A 25,846-nucleotide genomic window follows, 5' to 3' on the forward strand; every position below is an offset into this window, starting at 1 on the left:
TTAAAACAAATTGTAATTTTTTTTGGAGACTTTCCATTCAAATTTCATCTCATGATGATGTAATTCTCTCTATCCTATAATAGGTGCAAGTAAAACCTAATCGCTACTGCTGATCTCCTTACCTCCAAAACGTTAGAACTTGCCACAGAGGTGTAATAACAATTCATTAGATTCATTAGATTCCTAGTTTGTTATGAGGAGAATTAAGCAGATTTGGCTTGTGTTCAATACACACAAAATGCTGGAGGAACTCACCAAGGCATGCCACAGTAGCACAGTGGTTAACACAATGTTATTATAGCTCGGGGCAATCTGAAGTTCAGAGTTCAAATCCTATACTGTCTGTTAGGAGTTTGTATGTTCTCCACATAACTGCGAGTATTTCCACCACGTTCTCCGGTTTCTCCCCCACAGTCCAAAGACCTATTGGTTGGTAGGTTAATTGCTCATTGTAAATTATCCCATGAATAGGCTCGGATTAAATAGGCGGTGTGATTTGGCTGATAGCGTACTGTATCTCTGAATAACTCGGCAGCACCTATGGATATAACATTTCAGGCCAAGACCCTTCATCATACTCATGTTAATTCTAAAATATTGGCTCAGAATCAAAAGAAAACTTCTCAAGAGCAGAGCAAAACTATGAAACCCTGAAGGTCCTGAAGAAAGAAAATGCACATAAAAACAAGACCAGATACCACAAACACTTGGTCAAAACCTTTAGAAAGCTACGGTATCACTGAAATCGAGCTAACCAGGAGTGAGAAGGGAGAAATAAGTACAAAATTGCTGCAGAATTTTATACACATGATCCAATAACACAAGTTTTATTTTCATAGATTTTAAATGTAGTCTAAGTAGGTCAAATTAAGGGGATCTTGCAACTTATTAAACAAGTATGCCAGGAACCCAGCGAAGGCAAGCTGCATCTGTTCTTCAATGTACATTAAACAAAAGAAACTCAACCAGAAGTATAGACTCAGAGGGAAAACCCAACACACAGTAAGCGTCTGAAATTGAATGTACCCAGTGTCAGGGCACCAGATTGCGATATTCTAACTCGCCACAGATGAGTACTTTACTGAAGTTGCATAAACACCTACTTGCAGGCAGCTGAGACACAAGAAGGAATTACGTAATCTGATGAAGGCAGTGACTGTCCCAGCAGCCACATCCTTTACACTTAGTTACACAATTAGCAAGAATCACACTTCAAACCTTACACACTATAAAAATTGTGGCATTACAGAATTTTATTTCTTACTAAAGAACAGTTGAAGCAAAGACAAGTTACTGAGTTTGAGGTGAGCTGAAGATGGAGCTTCCAAATCACAGGATGAAGAGACTCCTTATTTCTGCTGGTCTTGTGGAAGGTAGTGTGCAGGTGTGGATGGTTTTCTGTGTGTGTACGCGGGCTAATCCGCATGCGTACATGTGAGATCTGTGTGATAGTATACGTTTGTGCCCGTCTTCCTGTGACTGGGATCATGGAGCAAATACAGGCGTCTAAATTATAAACATCATTGGAAAAGTAAACGCAATTCTAGAAACTGGATTTTGAGTTCTTCACTCTTGGTGGAATTAATCAACGCCTTTAACAGGGCTCAAAGAGGGATATTTAAACATATACTCCCTTTTATTTTTTTTAAAAACATTGCTTTAAATACTAAAGAAATACAAACCTGTTTTCTGTTGCACACAGTTTATTTAACAATATGGTATATAAGTAAGAAATGAGTTTTAACCAGTTTATACAGTGATTGAGAGTTTTGTTTCCTTATTTATAGTAATTATATAACTTGCATGATTTACACTATAATTGCTTTCTTCTCATTTCAAGTTTCACAGAGAATGGAGAAGGAAAAGGAAAGATAGTTCTTCTATTAAAATCACCACAATCTATCAGTGATCATCCTAGTTTCACTAAAACCAGTTTATCATGAAACAAAGCAACAATTTCTACATCTGCAAGACAAGGTTTGGCTTCAGCCGGTACATGTGTGCAATGGTCTATTCCTATCTATACAAATTCAATACTTGAAACGCCCGCACAGACTTCACTATAGAAAACCTTCCCAGAACACGGCAGAAAATTATTGGTATACATTATATGTTGCATTTCTTAGGAAAACTTTTCCCGGTTTTTAAACACAAAAATGCTTAAAGTCTGAAAAGTACAAAATAAAAAATATGAATAATATAATGAATGCATTCATTTCCATTTAAAAAAATCAGGCATTAGCAACAAAGGGAAACAGGAAACAAAATGAAAAAGCAAAACTCAAGCAGAATGTGCAACCGGTCTGAACAAAAAATATATTCTTTGTATTCAACAGCAAATCAACCCTCAAAGTCTCAGGAAGTTGCAGTTTCTTCTTGGGGTTGTGTGTCCCCAGACAGCTGAAATTTTCAGTACAAAAATTATCAGGATAAACTTCTCCCAAAATGCTACAAGTTTTCTTCCACAAATTTTTCTAGTGTGTCACATGTAATGGTGGAGCTCGTTAGGCTAGAGGTGTCAGCGCCCAGTCCTAAGTCACCAGTGGCGCTGTGTATAGCACTAATGCTAGGATTAGTCAGTTGTGGAAGCATTGCACTCTGTTCCGGGGTGTTAAAATGTCCCTGATCCATGGGGTTAGCCTGGGGCGCTGCTAGTCCGGGGTGCGGGGAGCCGGTCTGTGGGGAGACGTGGTGGGGGGATGGCTGTGGCTGTATCCTGGGCGAAGGGCTGGAATGCGGAGGCTGCGACTGGGGCCGCGGAGAGGGCACTGGCTGTGGAGACCGCACCTGGTTGCCGATCTGCTGGTTCTGGAGGTGGGATGACTGTGGCTGTCCTGAGAGCATGTGCTGCTGGGGGCTCATGGGGTTGGGCTGTCCCGGCGAGCTCAGCTGCTGCTGCTTTAACTGCTGCTGCTGGAGAATCCTCTGCTGCAGGGCCTGTTGGATGCTGGGCGCCCCCTCCGCCCCCATCCCGGACTGGCTCAGCTGGGCCATCTGCCCCATCTGCCCCATTGGCCCAGCCTGCATGGGCAGGTGCTGCTGCTGCACGCGTTGTTGAGCTACACCTTGCGGGTACGCCGGTCCTTGTGGTTGCTGGAACTGCGTGTGGCCAGCCATCGCTCCGGTCATGGTGGCGCCTTGCTGCTGCGGGATCAGCTGCCTCCTGATGAACAAGTCCCGGTACTGTGGGCTCAGGGCTGACAGGTTGGCATTGTGTCCAGGGTTCATCATACCCATGGTCTGGCCCTGGGCATTCATGCCCGCCAAACCTTGCTGCTGTGGGGATAAGGCAGGTCGTTGGGCACCAGGCTGCATGGGGTTCAGGATGCCTGGCTGAGAGTGCATGCCCGCCGCCTGCACCCTGCCTGGGGGTTGCTGAGACTGCAGACCGGGCTGGCTAGCCTGGTACTTGGCTGTTCGTTGCTTGATGAAGGCCGCCATGAGCTGGGGATTGGATTTGAGGATGTTGAGAACCTGCTGCTGTTGCTGAGGGGAGCTCGGAGACTTGAGGGTCCGGAGGAGGTCCTGCAGAGCATTGGGCGAGACATTGTTACGAGCCGGCTGTTGGGCTCCCGGCATCCTTTGGCCCGCCGATGTCTGTGGTGCCGTCATCTGCACGTTGCTCCGGGGCACGCCTGCCGGCAGAGGCTGGGGCTGGGGCTGGGGCTGCGAGAGCGTCGTTCCCTGCGGCCACTGCGCTGGCTGAGTCCCTGGCATGACCTGACCCACTGGCAGACGTGCTACCTTCATGCTGACGGGTGGCATCTGACCGGTGGGCCCCATCTGCTGGCCCATCGCGTTCTGCCGCGCCATGCCCAGCCCATTGTTCATGCTGGCCATCTGGTAGAGGTGGTGCTGCTGCTGGGCCTCCAGTTTGATCTGCCGGGCCACCTCCAGTGCGGCGGCCGGAGGTGGCTGAGGGGCCGGGGCCGGGGCCTGGGGGAGGGCTGCCGCCTGGCCAGCAGGCTTCCCCTGCGAGACGGCGGTGCTAGGGGGCTGAGTCCTGGGCGGGTTGGGGAATCCGCTGGGCAGGTTGCCCGATGGCGGGGTCTGGGGTTGGGGTTGGGGCGTCTGGGGCGTGCCGGGCTGCTGTCCGGTGGGGGTAACTGGTGCGGCTGAGGTAGGAGAAGGCAGGCTCTGCTGAGGAACGTTCCCACGCTGCATGGTGGCCATCCTCCGGCGCAGCATCTGTGCCTGCTGCAGCCGGTGCTGCAGCTGCTGTTGCCGCAGCTTGTGTTTGATGTTGAGGCAGAATGGCACGGGGCACTTATTCTCTTGGCAGTGCTTCGCGTGGTAACAGCAGAGGGCGATGAGCTGCTTACACACAGGGCAGCCCCCGTTGGTCTTGCGCTTGCAGCCCTTTGTGTGTTGGACCACCCGCTTCATCTTCTGGCAGGACGGCAGCGAGCAGTTGGCGTTGCGGCACTGACAGGCGTGAACCAAGGACTGGATGCAGCGCTGGATGCTGAGCCGCCGAGACTCCTGCGGGCTCTTGGAAAGCGGGTCGGGTTGGTTACTGCTCTCGTCGTCCAAGCCCAGGCCCCATTTAACCATTTTGTGTTCGTGGCCTTTCACATTGTAGCAGTTAACACACAGGTCGTAATCCTGGGCATGGGGAAAGAAAGAAAAATGAAACACTGCATTACAGCAAATAATCAAATCTCATTGGGTCAGAAAGTCCTGTTACCATGCTGTATCTCTAAATAAATAATAAGAACTGCAACAGTATCCAAGAGAAGAACGGCACAGGATCAGAAATCCTGCAGAAAGTTGTCAACTCAGCCACTTCCATCATGGGCACCAGCCTCCCCAGAGATGCCTCAAAAGGGTAGCTTCCATTGTTAAGGACCCCCATCGCCCAGGACATTCCCTCTTGTTAGTGTTACTATCAAAGAGGAGGCACAGGAGGCTGAGGACCCACACTCAACGTTTCAGGAACACCTTCTTCCCCTCCATCAGATTTCTGAATGGACAATGAACCCGCAAACACTATGTCACTATTTTTGCACAACTCACTTAATGTAATTTTTAATGTATACTTCTTGTTATAATTTATATATTTTTAGTAGGTATTGCAATGTTTTGTTGTCACAAAACAACAAATTTCACAAGATATGCCAGTGATATTAAACCTGATTTTGAATTTAGTACAGCACATGTGTAAATATCAACTTTCTCCATATCAGGAATCAATTCACTTCAAAATGTTGGTATTCTGGAAAGAATATTGAAAGGTAATGACTGTACACACAAGAATGAAAAGATTGGTGGCATTCAGTCACTTCCTCTGGCCATTGGGATAAGGGCACAGGGAACCCCTTCTATCTCCAGCCATGATCAAGATGTACGTAGTGAATGTGTAATGATCCCTGGCCAACTTTCTCCTTGTTTCTGTGACTCCGCAGATAATACTCAGTGCTTCCCATTGAGTTGAGGAGGTGTCAGCTCACATGAATATTGATGTACGCTTCTGTTATTAGTCACTACACCATAAGCAATAGCAGTAATTAGGCCATTTGGCCCATCGAGTCTGCTCCACTATTCGATAATGTCTGATTTATTATCCCTCTCAAGCCCATTCTCCCCGTACCGTTTGACACCCTAACAAACAAAAAACCTATCAACCTCTGTTTTAAATATACCTAATGACTTGGCTTCCACTGCTATCTGTGGCAATGAATTCCAGATTCACCACCCTCTGGCCATCAAACACTCCTTATTCGTTAACCCTTTAATTCTTGGGTTCATTCTCATGAACCTTGTCAGGACTGTCTCCAATGGCAGCATATCCTGTGTTAGATATGGGACCTTAGAACTGCTCACAAAGACCTAAATGAGGTCTGACCAACAAACTAAGCTGGTAATGCACACCTCTCTTGCTTTCAGAGTGGCACAAGTGACTAAGGTTTGAGGGTCTTTTGACTCAGAGCACTAAGGAAGAGTAGGAGTTAAGGCCTTACCTCACAGACCGTGCAGTGCCACCGTGTTTCCACGTGGTGCTTGCACTCATTACATGTGTAAACGAACCGGTCCTGGCCTTGATTGTGCAACTCCACCAGCATACACATGGTGGACCATTTTGCACGCCGCAGGGAGGAGAACTCCAGGTGTTTGTCCCTGGCCAGGGTCAGAAAAGCATCACGGCCGTCCATCAGATCACAGCTCAGCAGTGCGTCAGGGTCCACAACAGACGGCAAGGTATTCACCACTGGCCCGGCGTGGAAATGGATAACAAAAAATACCTGAAAAACAAGGAACAGCAAAGACTGGCATCAACACAGCTCTGAACATTAATGCTAGCTACAAATTCAGTGCACTTTAAGGTAATCCACCAGGATCAACAGACTCAAAAAGTGTTACTTTCCCTAAGCAGTGGGGCCGATCAACACCTCCACCCACTAACCCACCCCTCCACACCCCAACCACTACCACTTTATCAGAGACACCTTAGGTACAAATACTCCTGTGCCTAGTGTCACTTTATGGACATACAATGTGTGAGAGAGGGGACAGAACAGAGGAGAGGGAGAAAGGAAGGAGGGAAAGGGGATAGAAAGAATACACACACACACTCAAGCTCACTTATGCATTTCTATTTATTGTTTTTTATTATTGTGCTCTCTATTTTATCATGCTCTTTTTGTGCTGCATCGAAGCTGGAGTAATAACTATTTTGTTTTCCTTTACACGTGTACTGCAAATGACACTGAACAATCTTGGATTTTGAGTATTTAAATACGTAGTGGATTTTGCTTAATTGGAGTACACCAGGACCAGTACATTTTGTGCCAATTAAGTGGCTGCCCCAATTAACCAAAATTTCATGGAAATACTTAAAAAGACAAGGTATAAAAGAGACAAAATGAATTACAAATTATGTACTTAAATGAAATACAGAACAAATGAGAATACTACCAATAGTACTACAGTAGTATAAAACTGTGTATTAGTTCCTAATAGTTATCGATGTGTAGATACAGTGAACAAAATCAGTGCAAACACCCAGAGTAGATAATGGACTGCCTTCATATAATGCTTTTAACGATTACATCCCCCGAATCTTCATTTTCATTGTAACATTCAAGATGATTGCTGATACCTTCAAATTCTTCATAGTTCCTAACTTCTTTAAGTAGTGATATTGTTTTATTTTCACTTCTGGCCGGTTCTAGCTTCTCCAGGCCTGAATGCTTGAAACCACAGTGAGCAAAAAAGTTCTGAATCGTCTTTCTGCTTATTTCTTGCCAACTATCAGTGACAAAACTCACTGCTTTTTGAACGCAAACTCACAAATGACACTCTAAGCATGTTTTAGTGTCTAAAGGCCACATAAGTGCATGTGACTGACACTAGCTAGAATCTGTTTGCAGCAGTCTTTTACCCCAGTTAATTGCCTTAGTATCCCAAATAAACAAAGGGATCTCAGCAATTTTTTTGTTCCTAATTCCACTCCTATATTCTATAGTCTTATAGCACATCCTTTACAAGCAGAAGCACAGTAACTCAGACCCCACAGAACTACTTGTTGCTCAAACGGAAAGGTGAAGCTGCTGAACATTCTAGTAGGAAGTTTCTTGGGGAAGGGTTGAAGATTTTTTTTAAGAACCTATCTTCCTGAAGATTAATTTTGGTACCTTTTTAGAATAATCCAGTACCAATCTTGGACTAGAGAACGTGGTAAAGTACAGACATGATGACTGAAGGTAGAGTTTAAAGGCATAAACCTGGTTCTCACTCCTGTCAGATACTCTATAAAACAGTATCTGTGAAGTGAGGATTCTGTACTAGATTTCAAATTGTCCTGAGGGAATCATTATAGTTATAAAGAAGCTGTACTTTTCCTAGAACATAGTATAGTACAGGCCCTTCAGCCCATGATGTTATTCTGACCTTTTAACATACTCCAAGGTCAATCTAACCCTTCCCTCCTACATAACCCTCAATTCTTAAGTGCCCCTAATGTATCTGCCTCTACCATCACCCCCAGCAGTGTGTTGCACACACTCACCACTCTCTGTGTAGAAAACCTACCTCCAACATCCCCTTTATACTTTGCTCCAATCACCCTAAAGTTATGTCCTTTGTTTTAGCTACTTCCACCCTGGGAAAAAGTCTCTGGCTGTCCACTCTTAGCAGGAGATAAGGCAATTCTTTCCTCTTTACCTGTCACTTTTTCTGTCTGTCTCACACAACACCTAAAGATTTTTTAATACGTCAAGTGTAGCCTGAAGTCGGGCACCTTCGGGTTGCAGCCTTGCACGGCCCTGTGGACACGAATTCTTGCTGGTGTCATGAACTGAAGTGTCATTGGGAGCTGGTACATTGGGATAGCGAGAAAGGCTGTCAGAGGTCTCTGCACTCCAGTGATCTCTCTCTCTGTCAATGGTGAGCAAGTTTGCTGCCGATTCTCAAGTTGGGGAACTTGAAATAAAAAGTAACGCCTTAGGCTGCGACTTTAACATTCAAACAGTGACTGCCTGACTCCCTTCTCGCGCTGTGGAAGGAGTTATTTTCTTGTTTTGAGGATGTCTTTGGAGAGTGAAAATTTAAGGTTGTATATTGTATACATTCTCTGATATTAATTAGATCCACTGAATATGTCAGTTGCTGGGAACTCAGCATTAACTAACTACAGTAACAAATAAAGCTGCAACAGTTATGCAGAGATAAGGAATAACTGGTGAGGTATAATATAATTAAGCAGTATTATTTATAAATTTGAAATCTAATATGACAGGTTCTCCAGAATTCTCTTGATGCTCGTTTCTTGGTGGAATGTGCTCCATCTCTCTTGACATCCTCAAGAGGTTCTCGTTCCATTCTAAGCAATGATACTGACTATCAGCAAACTACCTGAATGAGGGGATGACCAGTTCTGCCATATGTACCCTTCACCATGGAGGTTACCTGATTACAATCCCTTTCACTCCAGAGGTTAACTTTTTAAATATTCAGCAGAAGCACAACTGCCAGTAGTGCTTTGGGAAAGATGAACAAATTGGGAAGACAATGCAACTGTTTGGGTTGGCCGAGTCTACATCTTGCATGCAGTCAGTACCTCTTTATGCTTTTCCATTGTGGCATACAGCTTCTGCGACAAGTCATTAGCTACATTCGGCATTCCGGGTTTTTTCTTGTTAGCTCGACTAATGCTGCTTTTATTCTTGTTGGTTTTCTTGTTGTTCTTTTTCTTTGCATTTTTGCTGTCTCCTTTCTTTCCCTAGAAAAGAAAACAGGCATTGAAACAATTTGCTGTATTGCACACAATCTTTTTAACAGAGATTTTACAGCTTTACTGCCTTCTGAGGTATTTACACAGTTAATATTCATGCTTGCATTCTGAATACTTAAAAGCACTTCTGTTAAAGGAATATGAACTTGCCCTGTCTGTATTAACCCACACACACAGTGATCATGCAGAGCCCACAGGTCTCTGACAGGAGTTGGCCACTCTACCCAGGTACAGCACACAAATGAACATCTGTTGTTTTCAATTTAGATAATTATAGAGAGTCATAGAACACTTCAGCACAGTAACAGGTCCTTTAGCCTATCTAGTCTGTGCTGAACTATTTATTTGCCTAGCTCCATTAACCTGCACTCAGACCATAGCCCACCAGACCCGGCCCATCCATGTACTTATCTAAACTTCTCTCAATCAAATCCACATCCACCACTTGTGCTGGCAAGCTTGATTCACAATCTCACCACCCTCTGAGTGAAGAAATTACCCTTAAAGTTCCTCTTAAATATTTCACCTTTCACCCTTAACCCATGACTTCTAGTTGTGGTCTCATCCAACCTCAGTAAAAAAGCCTGCTTGCATTTACCCTTTCTCCTATGCTCCACAGAATAAAGTCCTAACCCATTCAACCTTCCCTCACTCAGGTCTTCAGGTCTCAGCAATATCCTTGTAAGTTTTCTCTGTTGCATCACTACTGTTGCAACTGAATATTCCTGAGTGGTACGAGTATGAACTATCTCCATGAGTATGCTGCCTGTACAAAGTACTCTGCACTTTGTGAAACAGGACGTGTTGCTCACTGACAAATTCCTCACCATCAGAACTATTGGTCTCATGCAACTGCTGTAATGTTGAACTTCAAACATCCATCGTTTGACCAAATCCCCCGAGATCCAAATTAACACAAGTCCAAATACCAAAACACAGACTAGAGGAGTATTTGAATCAGTTTAAAATACTATATTTTTCTTGTACAAATGATAACCGAGTTAATGAACTTCTAGTCAATATCAATAAACTCATCATCAATGGGACACATGGTATACAAGTTCCTAAGAGAAAGAGAAGCACTGTTTTTGTTTCTCTCCATAGCTGCTGGCTGATTTGATTTGTTCTCTTTTTATTTCAAGGATTAAATATTAGTTTTGTTTCTCATGCATACATTGAAACAGTCTGAGGATGTACTGGGAATAGCACACGTGTCATCACACTTCTGGCACTAACATAGGATGCCCACAACTTACTAATGATAACCCGTCCATCTTTGGAATGTGGGAGGGAACTGGAGCACCCGGAGGAAACCCATACAGTCACTAGCAGAATGTACAAACTCCTTACAGACAGTGGCAGGAATTGAACCGACTGGTAATTGCCGGAATTTTTTCCAGATTTCCAGCATTCACAATATATTGCAAGTGTGAATAAGGAACTGATGAAACAGTAAACTGTAAAACATTAGGTATGAGAGAGTAGGCCGGATTGACTCGCTTGCTGCTATTCGGCTTGTAACCAAAGAGTTGAGAGGAAGTGCGGCGGCGGCCATTTTCAAATTGTCCAATTGCTTCTCAGATCGGAGTTCTGAGAGGCGGGACTGCGCAGGCGCGTGAAGGAGGCCTGGGAAGGAGGGAAGATATAAAAAGAACGCAGCCTTAAGAAGTGGGCAGCTTCGTTTGCGGGCAGCGGAGTGCGCCGGGAGCAGAGTGTAGGGCTTGGGCTCAGGGGGCTTAGGCGGAAGAGGGCACAGTAGGCTTACCTTTTAGTTCTTGTTATTTTCAGTTATTTGGGAAGTTTTAGTGTGAGGGCAGCTTGTTGTTCTCGGTGTCGGATGTGGGAGGTACTGGAGTCTCCGAGCCTCCCGGATGTCCACATCTGCGCCAGGTGCGCCGAACTGCAGCTCCTGAGGGACCGAGTTAGGGAACTGGAGCTGCAGCTCGATGACCTTCGCCTGGTCAGGGAGAGTGAGGAGGTGATAGAGAGGAGTTACAGGCAGGTGGTCACTCCGGGGCCACGGGAGGCAGATAGGTGGGTCACGGTCAGGAAGGGGAAGAGGCAGGTACTAGAGAGTACCCTGGTGGCTGTACCCCTTGACAATAAGTACTCATGTTTGAGTAATGTTGGGGGGTGGGGGGGAAACAGCCTACCTGGTGGAAGTGACAGTGGCTGGGCCTCCGGCACAGAGGATGGCCCTGTAGCTCAGAAGGGTAGGGATAGAAGAAAGAGGACCATAGTAATAGGGGACTCGATAGTCAGGGGTTCAGACAGGCGGTTCTGTGGAGGTGATCGGGAGTCCCGGATGGTAATTTGCCTCCCTGGTGCCAGGGTTCGGGACGTTTCTGATAGCGTCCAAGATATCCTGAAGTGGGAGGGTGAGGAGCCAGAGGTTGTGGTATATGTAGGTACCAATGACATAGGTAGGAAAGGGGAAGAGGTCCTAAAACGAGAGTATAGGGAGTTAGGAAGGCAGTTAAGAAGAAGGACCGCAAAGGTAGTAATCTCGGGATTACTGCCTGTGCCACGTGACAGTGAGAGTAGGAATGGAATTAGGTGGAGGATGAATGCGTGGCTGTGGGATTGGAGCAGGGGGCAGGGATTCAAGTTTCTGGATCATTGGGACCTCTTCTGGGGCAGGCGTGACCTGTTCAAGAAGGACGGGTTACACTTGAATCCTGGGGGGACCAATATCCTAGTGGGGAGGTTTGCTAGGGCTACAGGGCAGACTTTAAACTAGTAAGATGGGGGGGGTGGGAATCAATTTGAGGAAACTATGGGAGAGGAGGTTAGTTCACCAGTAGAGCAAGTAAGTAGACAGTGTGTGAGGGAGGAAAGGCAGGTGATGGAGAAGGGATGCGCTCAGCCCGAAGATGTAGGGGAGAAGAAAGAAAAGGATAATAAATTTGAATGCATTGTTGGGGATGAAAAGAGAGGAGGAGGTGGAGAGTATCTTAAATGTATCTATTTTAATGCTAGGAGCATTGTAAGAAAGGTAGATGAGCTTAAAGCGTGGATTGATACCTGGAATTATGATGTTGTAGCTATTAGTGAAACATGGTTGCAGGAAGGGTGTGATTGGCAACTAAATATTCCTGAATTTAGTTGCTTCAGGTGTGATAGAGTAGGAGGGGCCAGAGGAGGAGGTGTTGCATTGCTTGTCCGAGAAAATCTTATGGCGGTGCTTTGGAAGGATAGATTAGAGAGCTCCTCTAGGGAGGCTATTTGGGTGGAATTGAGGAATGGGAAAGGTGTAGTAACACTGATAGGAGTGTATTATAGGCCACCTAATGGGGAGCGTGAGTTGGAAGAGCAAATGTGTAAGGAGATAGCAGATATTTGTAGTAAACACAAGGTGGTGATTGTGGGAGATTTTAATTTTCCACACGTAGACTGGGAAGCTCATTCTGTAAAAGGGCTGGATGGTTTAGAGTTTGTGAAATGTGTGCAGGATAGTTTTTTGCAACAATACATAGAAGTACCGACTAGAGATGGGGCAGTGTTGGATCTCCTGTTAGGGAATGTGATAGGTCAGCTGACAGATGTATGTGTTGGGGAGCACCGGGTCCAGTGATCACAATAGCATTTGCTTTAATATAATCATGGAGAAGGACAGGACTGGACCTAGAGTTGAGATTTTTGATTGGAGAAAGGCTAACTTTGAGGAGATGCGAAGGGATTTAGAGAGAGTGGATTGGGTCAAGTTGTTTTATGGGAAGGATGTAATAGAGAAATGGAGGTCATTTAAGGGTGAAATTATCAGGGTACAGAATCTTTATGTTCCTGTTAGGTTGAAAGGAAAGGTTAAAGGTTTGAAAGCACCATGGTTTTCAAGGGATATTAGAAATTTGGTTCGGAAAAAAAGGGATGTCTACAATAGATATAGGCAGCATGGAGTAAAGGAATTGCTTGAGGAATATAAAGAATGTAAAAGGAATCTTAAGAAAGAGATTAGAAAAGCTAAAAGAAGATATGAGGTTGGTTTGGCAAATAAGGTGTAAGTAAATCCGAAAGGTTTCTACAGTTATATTAAAAGCAAGAGGATAGTGAGGGATAAAATTGGCCCCTGAGAGAATCAGAGTGGTCAGCTATGTGTGGAGCCGAGGGAGATGGGAGAGATTTTGAACGATTTCTTCTCTTCGGTATTCACTAAGGAGAAGGGTATTGAATTGTGTAAGGTGTGGGAAACAAGTAAGGAAGTTATGGAACCTATGACAATTAAAGAGGTTTTAGTACTGGCGTTTTTAAGAAATTTAAAAGTGGATAAATCTCCAGGTCCTGACAGGATATTCCCCAGGACCTTGAGGGAAGTTTCTGTAGAAATAGCAGGAGCTCTGACGGAGATCTTTAAGATGTCATTAGAAACGGGGATTGTGCCGGAGGATTGGCATATTGCTCATGTGGTTCCATTGTTTAAAAAGGGTTCTAGAAGGAAGCCTAGCAATTATAGACCTGTCAGTTTGACATCAGTGGTGGGTAAATTAATGGAAAGTATTCTTAGAGATAGTATTAATAATTATCTGGATAGACAGGATCTGATTAGGAGTAGCCAGCATGGATTTGTGTGTGGAAGGTCATGTTTGACAAACCTTATTGAATTTTTTGAAGAAGTTACGAGGAATGTTGATGAGGGTAAGGCAGTGGATGTAGTCTATATGGACTTCAGCAAGGCCTTTAACAAAGTTCCACATGGAAGGTTAGTTAAGAAGGTTCTGTTGTTAGGTATTAATGCTGGAGTAATAAAATGGATTCAACAGTGGCTAGATGGGAGATGCCAGAGAGTAGTGGTGGATAATTGTTTATCGGGATGGAGGCCGGTGACTAGCGGGGTGCCTCAGGGATCTGTTTTGGGCCCAATGTTGTTTGTAATATACATAAATGATCTGGATGATGGGGTGGTAAATTGGATTAGTAAGTATGCCGATGATTCTAAGGTAGGAGGTGTTGTGGATAATGAGGTGGGTTTTCAAAGCTTGCAGGGAGATTTATGCCAGTTAGAAGAATGGGCTGAACGCTGGCAGATGGAGTTTAATGCTGAGAAGTGTGAGGTTCTACATTTTGGCAGGAATAATCCAAATAGAACATACAGGGTAAATGGTAGGGCATTGAGGAATGCAGAGGAACAGAGAGATCTAGGAATAACAGTGCATAGTTCCCTGAAGGTGGAGTCTCATGTAGATAGGGTGGTGAAGAAGGCTTTTGGAACGCTGGCCTTTATAAATCAAAGCATTGAGTACAGAAGTTGGGATGTAATGTTAAAATTGTACAAGGCATTGGTAAGGCCAAATTTGGAATATTGTGTGCAGTTCTCGTCACCGAATTATAGGAAAGATATCAATAAGTTAGAGAGAGTGCAGAGACGATTTACTAGGATGTTACCTGGGTTTCAGCACTTAAGTTACAGAGAAAGGTTGAACAAGTTAGGTCTCTATTCATTGGAGCATAGAAGGTTGAGGGGGGATTTGATCGAGGTATTTAAAATTTTGAGAGGGATAGATAGAGTTGACGTGAATAGGCTGCTTCCATTGAGAGTAGGGGAGATTCAAACGAGAGGACATGATTTGAGAGTTGGGGGCAGAAGTTTAAGGGAAACACGAGGGGGTATTTCTTTACTCAGAGAGTGATAGCTGTGTGGAATGAGCTTCCTGTAGAAGTAGTAGAGGCCAATTCAGTTGTGTCATTTAAGGTAAAATTGGATAGGTATATGGACAGGAAAGGAGTGGAGGGTTATGGGCTGAGTGCGGGTAGGTGGGACTAGGTGAGATTAAGAGTTCGGCAAGGACTAGGAGGGCCGAGATGACCTGTTTCCATGCTGTGATTGTTATATGGTTATAGTTAAAACAAACATTTCATGCAAGTTTAATATCCATGAATTTCATCTCAGTCACTTCTTAACACTCACTTCTGGGGTTTCACTAGGAATGCTGTTCTCCTCTCTTTTCCGTTCTTCTTCTTCCTGCTCCAGCTCTTTTATGCTTTCTTCAAGTACGTTGGGCCAGAAATCACCTTCGAAATAAGGCAACTCATTTGCACTGGTCAGTCGATCCTCTGTTGCTTGTTTGAAGATATCCTGGTAGCAAATTAAAACTAAATTAACATCAAATGACATGCCTTGTCCTATATAGGAGTGCCTATAGTAAAGGATGTACTCGTGGAAAATATTCAAAGGTTGTTAGAGAATGAAATGTCCTGTTATTTTAAAATACAGACACACATTTCACACAGAAGCACACTGATTATGGCGAAAGTCAGCAGCTCAAATGTACTATCTTTGCTCTTTTGGTGGCCTGCCACGAAGGCCAGCTCCTTCACAGGCAGCAGCCTCCCCACCATCGTGGACACCTCCTAAAGACGATGCTCAAAAAACTGACATCCATCATTATGGGCCACCATCATCCAGGACATGCCGTCTTCTCATTGCTACCATCAAGGTGGAGGTACAGAAGCCTGAAGACACGCACTCAACATTTCAGAAACTGCTTCTTCCCCTCCACCATCAGATTTCTGAATGGACAATGAATCCATGAACTCTACCTCACAATCTTTTGCTCTCTTTTTGCAGTGCTTATTTATTGTAATCTATACATTATGTATTTCTGGTGCAAAACAACAAATTTCATGACATATGTAGTGATATTAAACCTGATTCTGATTGATTTTGCATTTGATACTCAGTGAATTGGTTTGATGAAAGAGAAAGAGATAAATCAAGCTGAGGCATAAGGAAATGAACCACACTTCAACCACAGTAGATGCCTCAATTATTGCTGAAAAGCATTGTGTTCAGCTATCTAACCCAGTCCCTCAATACCACCTCTCAGTTTAAGGAAGCACAACAGCCCTCCCCCACCCCAATCTAACCAATTTTTACAGAAGCACCATGCAGTGCCCTGACCAGCTGCGTTCACTGTCTGGTACATGAATTGCAAGGCATCTGACTGCAAGACCCTACAAAGGATTGCGAGGACTGCTGAAGGATCACTGGGGTCTCTCTTCCACCCATCAGATATTTATCAGGAGTTTAGCATCGTCAATGATCCTGCCATCTGCCCAACAATCTCTTTGACCCACTGTCATCAGGCAGGAGGCACCGCGGTATTAGGACAAGGACTGTTAGGATGGGAAACAGCTTTCTCCCCCAGGCAGTGAGACTACTGAACTCCCTGCCACCACCCAGGTCTCATCATGTATCAACCCCAGCAGCATTATACTGTTTACTTTTTTAACTTGTTTTGCAAATGCACCTTTTATTTCTTAATTTATTTGTGGTAATAGTACTTTATGTGTTGTGTGTGTTAGTTATATGTACTGTGCTGGTCTGGAGGAACACTGTTTCATTTGGCAGTATATATGCATATAGTTGAATGCCAATAAACTTGAACTTAATGAACACTGTGTACATGGTGAATACTGCCTCCTTCTTCCCTGGCTATCCCCAAACAAGGTAAACACTTGCAAGATCACTCTATATATTTACTGCTGCATGATAAAAATAGCTATGTTGTACTTACTTTTATACTTAAAGTTGTTGAAGCATGCATATATAATATAGTTTTAAAAAAGAGAATACAACAAAGCTTGGCAGCTCATGCAGCTAATGAACACCCCCCGGTGGCTACTCCGCAAACAAATGGTGCCAAGTTCTAACATGTCAGACCAGGAAACACCGGACCATTGAATACCAGATCACAGTTTCATCTGCAGTAACATTCTGATTGTTACACATTTAAAAGTCAGGAATTCCAGACTCACTCATTGTAATTCCTATCCCCATTCCAACATGTTGGTCCATTGCCTCCTCTTTTGCCATAATGAGTCACTCTCATGTTGAGCAGCAACACCTCATATTCTGTCTAAGTAGCCTCCAATATGATGGCATGAACATCAATTCCTCCTTCTGGTAATTCACACCCCACATCCCCTCTTCGTTTATTTCCCCTTCTGGCCTCTTACTTCTCTTCACCTGCCTATTACATCTTCCTAGGTCCCCTCCTCCCTCCTTTTCTCCTTTGGTCCCCTCTCCTCTCCTAACATTCCTCCTTCTCCAGCCCTTTACCTTTCCCACCCATCTGGCTTCACCTATCAACTTCCAGCTAGTCTCCTTCCAAAGCCACCCCCCCCACCTTTTGATTCTGGCATCTTCACCCTTCCTTTCCAGTCCTGATGAAGGGTCTCAGCCCGAAATGTTGACTGTTTACTCCTTTCCATAGATGCTGCCCGACCTGCAGAGTTCCTCCAGCATTTTGTGTGTGTTGTTCTAGCTCTCATGTTAAGAGAAACTTGAGAAAGTAAAAAGAAAGTATTTAAATTATCCAACAGAGAAAAATGAACCTTTCCACTTTCATGGGCTTCAATGAACACCCAGGCAGCAATGTAAAATCCATGGACCTCAAATAGCTTCAAGACTCATGCTGGAATAATCATAAATCCTTTCTCAGTAGCAGAAAATAGGATTTCCCATTTCTGAACTTGAAGTGCTTTGTAGCTACCCAGAGAACAGTGACTAGCCTCAGCAGTTACAATCCACACTCAGTTCATTCTGATTGCTCTTAAAGTAGTTTGAACAAATACTTTAACACAGATTATAATTCTTCAGCTTATTTGGACAAAGCTTTACTTTAAGGGTAGCTTTTCCAGGATTCGTCCTTATTCCATTTGGGAGCTGGAATATTTGAACAGGAGACTGTAAGAGTCACAAGAAGTCAGGATCAAATATTGGTTGTACAAGACTCCACTGGTCAGCATTACAAAGCAACTGGAATATAATGAGACATGCATGGCAACTAATAAAAGAACAAACCTTGTAATCATGTATGATTCGCTCAGCAAATGCTTTATCCAGCATTTTCTTATACCATTCCTGCAACCGTTTAGGTTTGGGGATCTTCTGGTCAGCTGGGTGACAGTGGAAGATGTAATCATCACCTTCACTGGGAGGACATGCCCATATATGGCCTTGTGTAAACCTGTGCATAACAGTAGATCAGAGGCAAAATAAATAATTCACTGAGTTATAGCTAGTGTATCACAGATAGGTGAGTGTGCACAGTCTTTCTCCCAGGGTTGCGGAATCACAAACTGGAGAAAATAGGTTTAAGTTGAGAAAGAAGAGATTTAATAGGAACAGGAGGGGCAATATTTTCTTTATGCAAAGGGTGGTTAGTATATGGAACAAGTTGCTAGAGGAGGTAGTTGAGGCAGTTACATTAATGATGTTGAGAATGTAAGTGGATAGAAAATGTTTAGACCATAATCTTTTTTTATGCTATGGACCGTCCCATTAACTGCTAGCAAAATCAACACATTTAAAAGTCGAAGGTTGCTTAAAATAAAATGTTTTGGAACAGGATAAACAAGGAAAATTTAATTGTAATGGAAGTATTTTATGAGCTATAAAAAGAACTAGGAAAAGTATGACTATTGGGAATGCATTTGAATAACAGATGAGATAGGAGAGAGGGCACAGCATATTCGTAACACAAATCATTACACACAATAAGTAACAAAAATTCCCAAGTGCTAAAGTGGAACTTACCCAAGTTTTTTCACATACTCCAGGTAACCAATTAAGATTTCATGATAAACTGCAGTCCGCAGGCATCGTGGGCGGAAGAAGTGAATACTGTCGAGGTATGATATGTACACACGCCTGCAAGAGCAACAATGTCAGACAAAGGGCCCAGCAGAATGGGAAAACAAAGTGTCTACTGTAGAATTAAGTTCATGACAGCTGAAAATCAGCTCTCTAGTCTCACTACGCTCTCTCGCTCTTAATTAGTTTTCCAAATAATGGGACAACAATGCTTTGAGTATAAGCCTATCAAGAGTTTAAGGCTCTTACCGTCATCTCCGTTAAGATGCTCTACCCTCCCTCCCTTTAATCTTTCCACTATTTACTTTATATCCAGTTATTGACCTCTCTATTAAGGTTCCCATTCAACCCATCTGTATATCTCAGATTTACACTATTGGGGTAAAAATACATCTTTCCTATAACAATTATTTTGTTTCATCATTCAAATTTCAAAATGTTTGAACTGAATCTCGTTCATTAAAGCTGGGTGAAATGAACCTGTATTTCACTAAAGAAACACAAAATACTGGAAGAACTCAGCAGGTCAGGCAGCATCTATGGAAATAGATGAACAGTCAACATTTCGGGTTGAGACCCTTCTACAGGACTCAGGTCTCAGCCTGCAATGTTGAATGTTTATTTTTTCCCCATAGATGCTGCCTGACCTGCTGAGATCCTCCAGCATTTTGTGTGTTGCTCTGGATTTCCAGCATCTGTAGAACTGCTTGTGTTTATGATCTGCTGACCTTTACCCAGTGCACAGTATTGTGCAAAAGTCTCAGGCACATATATATTTAGCACATATTTGCCAACGTGAAGCAGAGAGCACGTCTGTAAATGAGGCAGGAACAAAGGATGCAGGGGATGGCAAGGGTATAATGTCCTGGGATGGGTGGAGGACAAGTGGCACGGAAGGAGTGTCAGGGGCAGGTTATGGTGTGAGTGCAGACACACCCAGCCCTGAGACATCAAAGGCATTTGATTCCAAACAATTGGTTTACTGATCATTACAGAAGGTCTCTCTGGTGCTTCCTGTTTCTCTCTCTCCTCTCTCCCCCTTTTCCCAACCATGATTTCCCTCTACCCCCTCCCATTCTCAGTCCACAATAGAAATCCACATCAAAATCAGGTTTATAATCACCCACATTTGTCATGAAATTTGTTCTATTTTGTGGCAGCAGTATTACTATAGTACTGTGCAAAAGTCTTAGGCTGCCAGTTAGATATATGTGCCTAAGATTTTTGCACAGTCCTGTACATAAAAATGAAGCAAGTGTGGCTGAAAGCAAACAACCTGCTAACCAAACTGCAGGCATCAAGTGTCAGTACCTTGTATTAGGAGTTGGACAGTCAGAGCCATATTCCTGTACATGCATTCCAAAGAAACAGACATCTACACCATCGATCTCTTCAAAAGCAAACAATGCTTTTGTTCTGTAAGGAAAAGTTTCTGACATTTCACCTGTATCCACAAACCTGAAAATTTGAAAATGAGACACGATTATGGAGATTTACATCTGGTCAACATTTTCTCATTCATCAGGTGAACACGCAAGATTAGGGTAGGGCAGGGCATGAACTGAAGAATTGTCATTTAAATTCTGCTTCAAATTAAATTAAACAAAACTAAATTGTCAAAAACGTAAACCCAATGATCAGATTTACTTGTCACATGTGCAATGAACATTACAGTGAAATGTGTCGTTCACGTCAACAACCGACACTGCCCGAGGACGTGCCGGGGGCCGCTGCCACTCTGCCCGAGGACGTGCCGGGGGCTGCCGTGACTCTGTCCGAGGACGTGCCGGGGGCTGCCGCGACTCTGTCCGAGGACGTGCCGGGGGCCGCCGCCACTCTGCCCGAGGACGTGCCGGGGGCCGCCGCCACTCTGCCCGAGGACGTGCCGGGGGCTGCCGTGACTCTGTCCGAGGACGCGCCAGGGGCTGCCGTGACTGTCCGAGGACGTGCCGGGGGCTGCCGCCACTCTGTCCGAGGACGTGCCGGGGGCTGCCGCCACTCTGTCCGAGGACGCGCCAGGGGCTGCCGTGACTGTCCGAGGACGTGCCGGGGGCTGCCGCCACTCTGTCCGAGGACGTGCCGGGGGCTGCCGCCACTCTGCCCGAGGACGTGCCGGGGGCTGCCGCCACTCTGCCCGAGGACGTGCCGGGGGCTGCCGCCACTCTGCCCGAGGACGTGCCGGGGGCTGCTGCCACTCTGTCTGAGGACGTGCCGGGGGCCGCCGCGACTCCGCCCGGGGACGTGCCGGGGGCCGCCGCGACTCCGCCCGGGGACGTGCCGGGGGCCGCCGCGACTCCGCCCGGGGACGTGCCGGGGGCCGCCGCGACTCCGCCCGGGGACGTGCCGGGGGCCGCCGCGACTCCGCCCGAGGACGTGCCGGGGGCCGCCGCGACTCCGCCCGGGGACGTGCCGGGGGCCGCCGCGACTCCGCCCGGGGACGTGCCGGGGGCCGCCGCGACTCCGCCCGGGGACGTGCCGGGGGCCGCCGCGACTCCGCCCGGGGACGTGCCGGGGGCCGCCGCGACTCCGCCCGAGGACGTGCCGGGGGCCGCCGCGACTCCGCCCGAGGACATGCCGGGGGCCACTGTGACTGTCCGAGGACGTGCTGGGGGCCGCCGCGACTCCGCCCGAGGACGTGCCGGGGGCCGCCGTGACTCTGTCCGAGGACGTGCCGGGGGCCGCTGCGACTCCGCCCGAGGACGTGGCGGGGGCTGCCGCAAGTAGTCTTCTACTCTGACTTCTTTCTGCTTCACTTATTTCACGAGATGCCCTCTCTCCATCTGTACACCCTCAGTGATCTTCTCAAAACCACTATGATCCACACCCTTCTGCCACTTCCTCTGTTCATCTGCCCTTTCCAAACTCCCTGTATAAGAAACCGGAGCAGAATTAGACCATTCAGCCCATTGAGACTGCTCTACCATTTCACCATGGCTGATTTATTATCCCTCTCAAACCCGTTCTCCTGCCTTCTCCCTGTAACCTGACACCCTGACTAATCATAAACCTATAAACCTTTATTTACCCAACTATTTGGCCTCCACAGCCCTCTTGCAGCAATGAATTCTAGATTCACCACCCTCTGGCTAAAGAAATTCCTCCTTATCTCTTTTCTAAAGGGATGTCTGAGACTGTGCCCTCGAGTTCTAGACTCTCCCACGATAGGAAACATCCTCTCAATGATCACTCTATCTAGGCCTTTCAATATTTGACAGGTTTCAATGAGATCCCTCCTCATTTTTCCAAACACAAACGAGTACAGGCCGATACTATCAAACATGCTCCATGTGTTAACCCTTTCATTCCCAGGATCATCCCCATGAACCAAATCTGGACCCTCTCCAAGGTCAGTACACACTTTCTTGGATAAGGGGTCCAAAACTGCTCACATTACTCCGTAATAATACATCCTGTCCAAGGCTAATACAATGTTTTCTGACCTTAATCGCTTACCTCAGGAGGGCATCTTCCACTAACACTGATTCACTCTCCCTTACCAGATCCTCAGTTCAGAACAGCATCTCCTCCTCTAGAAGACCATACTATCCCATTAATTATCCAGCTAAAGTATGATCTTTGATCTTGCTTTCCTCTCTCAACACTTCTCAGCTTTGTTTGATTTTTGTCTGAGCACTTTAACGTTGTTGCAGTGACATTGTAACTGTTTGGAACAGTTTGTAACCACTTAAATAAAGCATTTATCCACGGCTGGCTCATCACCTGGACCCTCATTGCATCACACAGTCGCCAAGATTAGCTTCTATTTCAGCTTTTAAACATATTCTCCCCCGTGGGGATGGTAAATATTATAAAACTCCCAAGCAGTCACGTCTCTTCGTGCTTCATGACCTCCAGGTGTTTGTTTACTTGCCTGCTTTTCATTCCTGGTTTAACTTCCACTATTTTATCTGAGCTGGATACGACACGGACATAAACTTCCCCAGCTTCAGGATGGTTCTGACGTCTTAGAAATTTGTTCACTCTGTCTTCTAAATGATTCCCTAACCTTGTCGTTTGTAACCCTGGGTACAGAAACTCAGTGTAAGCAAACACATCAGAAACAGTAAAATTTACATTATGAACATTTTAACAAAGAAATCTCTGGCTTCCATCATGGTCACGTTGTAAATAACTCGGATTCAAACAATTACTGTGTATTTATGTCTGAAATTGGCCGTTCTCACTGGGTATGAAGAGAATGGGGAGAATGTTTCTCACTGGGGGTAAAGAGAATGGGGAGAATGTTTCTCACTGGGGGTAAAAAGAATGGGGAACATGTTTCTCACTGGGGTAAAGAGAATGGGGAACATGTTTCTCACTGGGGTAAAGAGAATGGGGAGAATGTTTCTCAATGGGGTAAAGAGAATGGGGAGAATGTTTCTCACGGTATGAAGAGAATGGGGAGAATGTTTCTCACTGGGGTAGAGAATGGGGAGAATGTTTCTCACTGGGGGTAAAGAGAACAGGGAGAATGTTTCTCACTGGGGGTAAAAAGAATGGGGAACATGTTTCTCACTGGGGGTAAAGAGAACGGGGAGAATGTTTCTCACTGGGGTAAAGAGAATGGGGAGAATGTTTCTCACTGGGGGTAAAGAGAATGAGGAGAATGTTTCTCACTGGGGGTAAAGAGAATGAGGAGAATGTTTCTCACTGGGGGTAAAGAGAATGAGGAGAATGTTTCTCACTGGGGGTAAAAAGAATGGGGAACATGTTTCTCACTGGGGTGAAGAGAACAGGGAGAATGTTTCTCACGGTATGAAGAGAATGGGGAGAATGTTTCTCACTGGGGGTAAAAAGAATGGGGAACATGTTTCTCACTGGGGTAAAGAATGGGGAGAATGTTTCTCACTGGGGTAAAGAGAATGGGGAGAATGTTTCTCACTGGGGGTAAAGAGAATGGGGAGAATGTTTCTCACTGGGGGTAAAAAGAATGGGGAACATGTTTCTCACTGGGTATGAAGAGAATGGGGAGAATGTTTCTCACTGGGGTGAAGAGAATGGGGAGAATGTTTCTCACTGGGGTGAAGAGAATGAGGAGAATGTTTCTCACTGGGGTGAAGAGAATGGGGAGAAAGTTTCTCACTGGGGTGAAGAGAATGGGGAGAATGTTTCTCACGGTATGAAGAGAATGGGGAGAATGTTTCTCACTGGGGGTAAAAAGAATGGGGAACATGTTTCTCACTGGGTATGAAGAGAATGGGGAGAATGTTTCTCACTGGGGTGAAGAGAATGGGGAGAATGTTTCTCACTGGGGTGAAGAGAATGAGGAGAATGTTTCTCACTGGGGTGAGGAGAATGTTTCTCACTGGGGTGAAGAGAATGGGGAGAATGTTTCTCACTGGGGTGAAGAGAATGGGGAGAATGTTTCTCACGGTATGAAGAGAATGGGGAGAATGTTTCTCACTGGGGGTAAAAAGAATGGGGAACATGTTTCTCACTGGGGTGAAGAGAATGAGGAGAATGTTTCTCACTGGGGTGAAGAGAATGGGGAGAATGTTTCTCACTGGGGTGAAGAGAATGGGGAGAATGTTTCTCACGGTATGAAGAGAATGGGGAGAATGTTTCTCACTGGGGTAAAGAGAATGGGGAACATGTTTCTCACTGGGGTAAAGAATGGGGAGAATGTTTCTCACTGGGGTGAAGAGAATGGGGAGAATGTTTCTCACGGTATGAAGAGAATGGGGAGAATGTTTCTCACTGGGGTGAAGAGAATGGGGAGAATGTTTCTCACTGGGGTGAAGAGAATGGGGAGAATGTTTCTCACGGTATGAAGAGAATGGGGAGAATGTTTCTCACTGGGGTAAAGAGAATGGGGAACATGTTTCTCACTGGGGTAAAGAATGGGGAGAATGTTTCTCACTGGGGTGAAGAGAATGGGGAACATGTTTCTCACTGGGGTAAAGAATGGGGAGAATGTTTCTCACTGGGGTAGAGAAAGTGGAGAATGTTTCTCACTGGGTATGAAGAGAATGAGGAGAATGTTTCTCACTGGGGTAAGGAGAATGGGGAGAATGTTTCTCACTGGGGTAAAGAGAATGGGGAGAATGTTTCTCACTGGGGTAAAGAGAATGGGGAGAATGTTTCTCACGGTATGAAGAGAATGGGGAGAATGTTTCTCACTGGGGGTAAAGAGAATGGGGAGAATGTTTCTCACGGTATGAAGAGAATGGGGAGAATGTTTCTCATTGGGGGTAAAAAGAAAGTGGAGAATGTTTCTCACTGGGGTAAAGAGAATGGGGAGAATGTTTCTCACTGGGGTAAAGAGAATGGGGAGAATGTTTCTCACTGGGTATGAAGAGAATGGGGAGAATGTTTCTCACTGGGGGTAAAGAGAATGGGGAGAATGTTTCTCACTGGGGGTAAAAAGAATGGGGAACATGTTTCTCACTGGGGTAAAGAGAATGGGGAGAATGTTTCTCACGGTATGAAGAGAATGGGGAGAATGTTTCTCATTGGGGGTAAAAAGAAAGTGGAGAATGTTTCTCACTGGGGGTAAAGAGAATGGGGAGAATGTTTCTCACTGGGGTAAAGAGAACGGGGAAAATGTTTCTCACTGGGGTAAAGAAAATGGGGAGAATGTTTCTCACTGGGGGTAAAGAGAACGGGGAAAATGTTTCTCACTAGGGGTAAAGAGAACAGGGAGAATGTCATTCCCATTGGGTCAGGTCATTGATCTCTCAGTGGGTGAGCATCTGGGGGACAGTGACCACTGCTCCCTGACCTTTAACATTATCATGGAAAAGGATAGAATCAGAGAAGACGGGAAAATTTTTAATTGGGGAAGGGCAAATTATGAGGCTATAAGGCTAGAACTTGCGGGTGTGAATTGGTATGATGTTTTTGCAGGGAAATGTACTAGGGAAATGTGGTTGATGTTAAGGGATCTCTTGCAGGATGCTGGGGATAAATCTGTCCCGGTGAGGAAGATAAAGAATGGTGAAGGAACCATGGGTGACAAGTGAGGTGGGGAATCTAGTCAGATGGAAGGCAGCAGCATACGTAAGGTTTAGGAAGCAAGGATC

At 45.2% G+C, this 25,846-nt stretch overlaps 1 protein-coding gene across 2 annotated transcripts in view; it reads right to left on the bottom strand.

The window, feature by feature from the left end:
• Positions 1-2,011: 2,011 nt before the first annotated feature.
• The window catches only part of crebbpb (CREB binding protein b), a 164,404-nt gene continuing 140,569 nt past the window's right edge, over positions 2,012-25,846 (bottom strand). For both annotated transcript variants that reach the window (XM_059978908.1, XM_059978907.1), the window contains exons 24-31: positions 22,696-22,846; positions 20,136-20,282; positions 18,768-18,881; positions 18,033-18,198; positions 15,135-15,302; positions 9,059-9,220; positions 5,961-6,242; positions 2,012-4,605 (exon numbers count right to left, since the gene is read on the bottom strand). In XM_059978908.1, coding sequence (XP_059834891.1) covers positions 2,449-4,605; positions 5,961-6,242; positions 9,059-9,220; positions 15,135-15,302; positions 18,033-18,198; positions 18,768-18,881; positions 20,136-20,282; positions 22,696-22,846 — 3,347 coding nt within the window. In that variant the 3' untranslated portion in view covers positions 2,012-2,448. The remainder of the gene's footprint in view (positions 4,606-5,960; positions 6,243-9,058; positions 9,221-15,134; positions 15,303-18,032; positions 18,199-18,767; positions 18,882-20,135; positions 20,283-22,695; positions 22,847-25,846) is intronic.

The sequence above is a fragment of the Hypanus sabinus genome, chromosome 9, assembly GCF_030144855.1.
Source record: "Hypanus sabinus isolate sHypSab1 chromosome 9, sHypSab1.hap1, whole genome shotgun sequence".
Taxonomy (NCBI): domain Eukaryota; kingdom Metazoa; phylum Chordata; class Chondrichthyes; order Myliobatiformes; family Dasyatidae; genus Hypanus; species Hypanus sabinus.